This window comes from Nuphar pumila, chromosome 2 (genome assembly GCF_984573655.1).
Source record: "Nuphar pumila chromosome 2, dmNupPumi1.hap1.1, whole genome shotgun sequence".
Classification (NCBI taxonomy): domain Eukaryota; kingdom Viridiplantae; phylum Streptophyta; class Magnoliopsida; order Nymphaeales; family Nymphaeaceae; genus Nuphar; species Nuphar pumila.
Genome location: NC_143250.1, coordinates 113,538,506 through 113,545,878, shown reverse-complemented (window position 1 = coordinate 113,545,878; position 7,373 = coordinate 113,538,506). Strand labels below are relative to the sequence as shown.

At 34.7% G+C, this 7,373-nt stretch overlaps 1 protein-coding gene across 2 annotated transcripts in view; it reads right to left on the bottom strand.

Moving 5' to 3' along the window:
- Positions 1–2,262: 2,262 nt before the first annotated feature.
- The window catches only part of LOC149846796 (ARP protein (REF)), a 176,377-nt gene continuing 171,266 nt past the window's right edge, over positions 2,263–7,373 (bottom strand). For both annotated transcript variants that reach the window (XM_089996580.1, XM_089996581.1), the window contains 3 exons: positions 3,651–3,737; positions 2,679–2,765; positions 2,263–2,584 (listed from right to left, as the gene is read on the bottom strand). In XM_089996580.1, coding sequence (XP_089852706.1) covers positions 2,534–2,584; positions 2,679–2,765; positions 3,651–3,737 — 225 coding nt within the window. In that variant the 3' untranslated portion in view covers positions 2,263–2,533. The remainder of the gene's footprint in view (positions 2,585–2,678; positions 2,766–3,650; positions 3,738–7,373) is intronic.

Genomic DNA, 7,373 nt, shown 5'->3' with positions numbered 1-7,373 from the left:
AAGCATCATAAAACAATAAAACATTAAACTTATCGGGTACGAGAGAGCAATAAGATCATGTTTCAATAAGTAATCTTAACTTACTATGTTGCAGACGTTCTTATATGCGCAAGTTGTACTCCAAATTGAATAGTACAACTTGAACTCATTTCCCTTTATGTCTATTTTTCAAAGAACTTAGTTGTTGTTGTCACACTTGACAGGAAATAAGACCTGCAATATAAATCAAGTTTAAGGTTGCTTTGGACACCTCAATTTATGTTTGTTACATATGCAACATTATCCAACGAATACCTTGTCAACTTCAAACCAAATATAAGGCATGTTATCATCAATATCCAAGCATGCAACACTCCCATCTTCTTGCCCTTTAGTTGTAAGCATTTGTTGTAACCAATCAATATTTACAATTTAGTTTTTGTTAGTTGGTAGTAAAAACATCAGTTTTCATACTCACAAAAAATAAGGGGTAAGGTAAACGGTCTTTGGCTCGATTATGGGATTTTTTGAGTCTTTCTATGAATCTTGCTAAATGTTATATATGTAGTAAATTCATGTTAGATTCATCTCGGACACCACAATTGCTTCATTGCTTGGGGTTGGGGATGGGGGTTTGAATGATTTTTTGCTACATTTCTGGTATTGTTTATAACTATTCATAGTGAACTATCTAAGATATACATAGAAGACGTAAGATATTATTAAATAAAAAATACCAAACTACCCTAGCTATATTACAGCAACATAGAAACACAAAAAATTAAATAAAGGACGAGCAAATACACATAAATCATCTACAACATAAATATAGAACCGTAAATGATAAATCACATAAAAAATATTAAATAAAATACAACAAGAAAATGACCGCACACAAATATGCATGGGCCTAGATGATGCTCATTTCTACAAAAATTATTTGAAAAAAAATAAAACAATATGCATATATATATATATATATATATATATATATATATATATATATATATATATATAACTCACCTTTCTACCTAACCGGGGCCTCAATCTCGTCAAAATACAACAATGAAGTGTCATCGATGGATCACCGAAAAAAAAGTGATTGAAAATATTTGTCAAAAAAGTCATCGAAATTTTTTGCGAAAGATCAAGCAAGTTGAGAACCACAAATAAACCCTAAAAATTGTGAAAATAGCCATGAGATTCAGATAATCGCTTTTTATACCATGAAAATCACATTCTATAGGTACCAAATATATGTGATTTTGCTAAGATATTTGCGAAGTTATTATCATAAAGAGGTTCACAAAGCTTGTTTTTCGACGCTTTCTGAAGACCACAAAAAAATATGCAAACATAAGTGAGGGTTAAAAGAAAGGAAAAAGAAAGTTTGCATGATTTCCCGTGACTTTAGTAAAAAAATATGCAATTTTACTAAGATATTTGCAATTTTACTATTAACAAAAAAGACTATAAATAACATAATTTTTTGTGTGCTTCATGAGATCAGCAAAAAAAGTGTGGACCTCCTTTTAAGTGAGAGTTTGTGATACCCAACGAGCTTAGCGATATATCACGCAAACTTCGTGAGTTTCCTACATGCGAAGGGTAAAAAAGTCCAAACAAAAGTATATGGTTATTTTCCGGTTTTTCAAAGCATCAAATATATGCAACACGCTTTTGTGTTCTACCCAATGCAAGAACTTCCTTTTCTCCACCAGTTCTCTTACCCACATTTGTACAATCAGAGACCGGGGATGGGATGCCTTGATACTTTGATGATAAATTTAAATTATAGCAATCTTTCAATGTGGCAATTTTATCATTCTTGTAACATTTTTATTCATATTCTCATTGTGCCCTTATATATGTTTTTAGTTTTCTATCCTTAAAAGCCCTGTCATTCTGTCAATTTTTCCCTTACAGAGAAAACCAAAAGAAATGGCCGGTAAGCCCTTTTCATAGTTTTTTTTTGATGAAAAAAAGGGACCTTATCAGGCCCTTTGCATCTCGATAGTGGCCTCCTAAATATGGCTGTCAACCTAAGCATCCTGGCTTACAAGCAACTCTGCAACGCATATTTCTGAAAAGAAAAGAAACCCCTTTAATATAGAAAATAATTGCTAGGTTCTAACAAATCAGTTACGACCTATGTCACAAGGATACTCCATTTTGGCTCCCGTTCCCAATCCCCTTATATACTATCCATATTGAAAACTTCATAAAAGTGAACGTATCCATAAGAGAGAGAGAGAGAGAGAGAGAGAGAGAGAGAGAGAGAGAGAGAGAGAGAGATCTTTTTAATTTATTGCTAGAAATAGAATAACTGGTTTTGCTCATGCAATGTTAAAATATAACCAATGCACCACAACAGTCAATTCCAATATCGCCTGATTTCTGTCCAACCCTGAGATCCACACAACTATTGGGTAGTAACATTGGAAATAGTTTCTTTTTTTGCAGAATGACATTCAATTTTCACTATTGCTCTGAAACTTGGCAAATGAAGCTGTTCTTAAGTGTATGCATCAACAGGCTAATTGCAGTGAACAATCTACAGTTTTGCTCTCTGGTTATTGAAACTTGGATCAATACAGACAACGACCTGGAAGGCACAATAGCAAAAGAATATAAGGACTTGTGAGTACCTAAGCATTTATGCAACAGTATGAGGGTGTAGACTGTAGAGCCATGAGTACCTTCCCACGGCTTTCACCAGAATGTAGATATTCTACAGCATCTGCCACAGCATTGAGTCCAAAAAATTGCTTTGGATCAACGGATACCTATAGCGAAAAAATGGTAAGGCTATCATTTCAGCCAGAAACTCCACTTATCACCATGATAACAAATAAATAGACCCATACAATAGCATCAGTTAACAATCATGCATGTCGGGTTCTCTCTTTTTAGGGACTCGTAAGTTTAGCTGATTCTGAACTTTTCATGTTTTAGCTGCTTTTTAAAATTTCAACTACCTCAAAATTAGCATTTGATTTGTGAGAACTTGGTCCACTAAGCATCTCTATGGAAAAACAACCTTTGATAGAACGCTTACAACTTGTCATGATTTTAAACCATTTTAGGCTGGGCAACTCTCAACATATCATCAGCAAAGAGCATATGGGAATTCTTTGAAGGAAATGGAATCCTTACAACTTTTCATGATTTTAAAACATAGCCCAGGAACTCTCAACATATCAGTAAGAATCTTAGAACTCAATACATGTTAATTTTGAATCTGCACTTTTCTAGTTACGAGAAATACATAATATGATGTTTGAGAAGTTAACGCGTCAGAGGGATCATATGGGAATTCTTTTATTTCTGATTATTGGCAATTTTTGCAAAATGGAAGCTGCCATCCTAATGCATCTCAATGTTGAACACTATAAACACAGTTATTCATTTCCAGAAACATTCACAAAAGCTTTCATCAATTATTTTAGGTTTTGTACATAAGGATACAATATGTGTGTAGGTGTGATGGGATTTGTGAAATATTTTTAATTAGCCAAACAATATTTTGTCTTAAAAGTTAAAAATGCCAGTTCTAAATTATTCCAGAAACATTCTTAGCTTAATATTAACTGAATCAAAGGGGATATAGGAACTAAGCTACCAACATATGTAAAAGAGTGTTGAAAAAGCGAATCAAAGGGATGTATTACCTTCAACTTTCCAGACAAAAAGAGTTTATATAATTTTTCCAGATGCTCCCTATACAAATGGCCATACTGTACCAGGAAAAAGCCAGCCTGGAGAAATAACCATATTGTTTAAATAACCATAATTCAAAGCAAATCATGGTTAGTGGTGGAGAGGAATTCGAACATATGACATTTTTCTAAATATTTCCAGTTGAACAAAAGCAAGTGGCATCAAAATATTCAGAGCAAGAAAATTTTCAAATTTCATTTCAGGACCTACCAAGAATAGAGAATGGTATATAATGCATAAGACAGATTTATATTCCACGTGAACATGTTGCATAACTACCATCTTATGAGTGTGTCACCCATGATTAAATAACTCCTTTAAGTCACAACAAGATTTGGAAGCAAGTCTTCTACCAAGTTAGCATATGCAACAAGAACATAGAGGAAAAGTTTAGAAAAAAAATCATTTTATATCATCACTTTTATTCTTTCCATCGGCTAAATAAATTTTCAATAAGCTTATCATCACTTTGAATTTTGAAAGCAACATCTCTACCCTTTGCTAGAACCCTAATATTCAGTGCTCTGATTTCGAGAAACCACTTTAACTGTCCAGTGGAAAACTTCAAGACAATTTTAGCCCAATGTTTTTTCTACCTAGGAAACTTGAGTATGAGCTTACCACCTTATTAGTATATGAAACAAAAAACAGAGTAAATTAATACTCTGTGGATCATTGATACAATTCTAAAATGAAAAATATGTACCACCAAAAGGCATCCTTTAAAAAATCTTAATTTCCCTTACATAAAGCCACTACTGCCATTACGTTTCTCTATGCCATGATTTGTTATATGAAAAAACAAAATATGTTATGAGCTAGAAGAATGTGACTCTCATATGCTTGAGACAAGCTTCTTAGCCAACGAACAAGATTTCTGAAACATTCAAATTTATTAATTCATAGGTATGCTTAAAAACTTTTGCAAATATCTTTTGATCTCAACAGCACAAAGTGATATATAATCAAATGAAGCAAAACATGAAAAAGTTATTAAAAAACGAATCTATCTTACTAGGACAAGTTGAAAAGGTAAAAACATTTTATTTTTCTTTCTAATATAATGAAAATAATTGTTTCTCTTGAAATCTTGAGATAAAACCACATTCATATTATTTTATGAAAACCGCATAACAGTATCCTGACATGCTAAAAATAATGACATTGATTGTGACTATGATTGAGATCTTTATCACGAATGCTTTTGATAATTGAAAACACTGTAATACATTCCCAAAACTTGGTTAATAAAATTCCAATTTTTGACCCAACTTTGACTTTATTGACAGACTTTTCACTCGCACAAAAGGAAGACTTCAAGTTTCTTGGATGCATATTTCCGTTCTCCCTAATAGCAGTCATAATTCTCGCACAAAGATCCAAAAGATTCCTAAAATACATAGGCCAAGATATCAAACTGCATTGCTTCTTTTACAGGTCAATGCCAAATGCCACAAATGTAGTAGTTTTTCATCAATTCCCCAAGGTATGAATATAACTTTATGAACAGCTCATAATATAGGACAGGGTATCAACTTTCTTTGATCAGCAAATCTATTCACATTATTGCACAAATTTGCCAATTTGTAGGGAAAATTTTCAAATTGCCAATTATAACGAGCTGTAACTTTAATAGCACCCAATTGGCTTCTAGGATAGCGATTAGAAACTTATTTCCTTAATGGGTAAAAGCACAAGCATACAGATAAAAACATATAAGGACAATACATGAGACTTGAAACAACAACAAAAAAGTGGATAGAAGGCTTACATACTCTACCAATAAAAAACCTGTATACCAAAAGACAATTCATCACTTTATCCCTCTCTCTCTATATATATATTCAAGTATATACCTATGTAATAACCTCAATTTTTGATAAATTATTTGTTTAAGAATATGGGTATTTTTCTAAATTTGGGTCTGGGATCCAAATTGCAGATCCAGGACCCACAAAGGGGTTTTCCGAATAAATTTACCTCGTAAATTTGATATGTACGTATAAGTACAATAATTTTTAATTAATTAAATAATTCGGGGAATAATTATTTAAAAGAGGTGCGTAGATGGGTCTGGGATCCACATACCGGATCCATGTACCTATATATATTTTAATATATATATATTGTATAATCTTAAATAAATAAAATTTTTATTTTTTTTTAAAAGTTAATCCGAGGATCCACAATTGGATCCAACTTGTGGATCCATCTCATTGGGGTCGGGTTACGGGTCTCGGGTCCGGACCCGAGCCACACCCTGTATAGCCTTTTAAAGAAAGGGCAACCCGATAAGGGTTGCCCGATAATGCTGTAACAGAAAAAGAAAGGGGGGCAGGAGGGGGGTTACGCAAGGCGTAACCAACACCCCCCCCCCATCTCGGCATGGAGGGGGCCGATAAAAGGAGTGGAGAGAGGGGTTTTCCCTCCTCCCTCGTCTCTCTCTTCCCCCGTCTCTCTCTCTGTCAGTTTACGCACGTCGGAGGAAGGTCCGGTCGCCGGCAAAGCTCCGGCCATCCACAACCAACAGGGGCTTCGTCTGTCACGGCAGTGAGTGGAGCTTTGGCCACCAGCCACCAACGAAGGCCGCGGCTAACAGCAGCTCGATACTCTCGCCACGGCAGCCTCCGATCGACGGAAAGATCATCGGGAAACCCATCGGAAGCAGGTACGGTGCTCCTTCTTGGAATCGGGGTGAGGAATCGAACATGGGTTCGATTCCATGAGTGGATTGAGGGGGGGATTTTGGGATTTGGCTGTTTACCCCATTTCGAAAACCCAAACGATTTGGGGATTTACTGTACCTAACCCTAAACCGAAACAAATCCAGCCCAAATCAATTTGGGGATTTTCCTGCCTAACCCTACCTTGCAAAATCCCTAACTCAAATCGATTTGGGGTTCGACTGTGGTATCGGATTAGCCCCAGTCGTGGGGTTTCCGATTTCTTGAAATGGATAACCCCAAGTTTGGGGGATTTTTGTTTTGGGACTCGATAACCTAAATACGGAAGGGAAAGAGGTAAACGAAATCTGTTTATTTTGGGTGCTAAACCATATGAAAGAATTTGTATCTTGGTTCAATTAAATTTTTGTTTCAGCGTGATGCCCAGTTTCAACGTTATTTGCTACAAAAATCTTAGATTTTATTTAGGAAATAAATTTGTAATAGTTTCATGAGTTGTTGGTTTATGCTAGTCATCGATTGATTTGAGATGATTCACATGCATTGTTGATTCCATGTGAATCGATGTTTTTGGATAGGTGTTTGAAAAATTGTATATACAAAACTGATCCTGTGCTTATTCATGTACCCATTTCATTGATTTGAATTTGATAAGCCTTAAAACCGAGTCTCTATTGAAACAAATGGAAATGGAGTCTGCAGTTTTTGTTAGCATTAATATATATATTGAATTTTACCCTGTTTCTTGATGAACTGCATGAGCAAATTCCACATCTGGTTTTAATCTTTAAGCAAATTTGTATATGTTTTATTGCTTATCTAATCTCGTTTGAGAATAAAAAAGATACATTATTAAGCCTACCTTCTTAATTGATGAGTTGCGTGTGTGTGTGCAAAATGTTTGACACTGTAACCGACACCTTCAAAACTATACATGATGGTTTTGAATCTTCTATTATGTTTGGATTAGCTAGAGATGGCGACTTCATG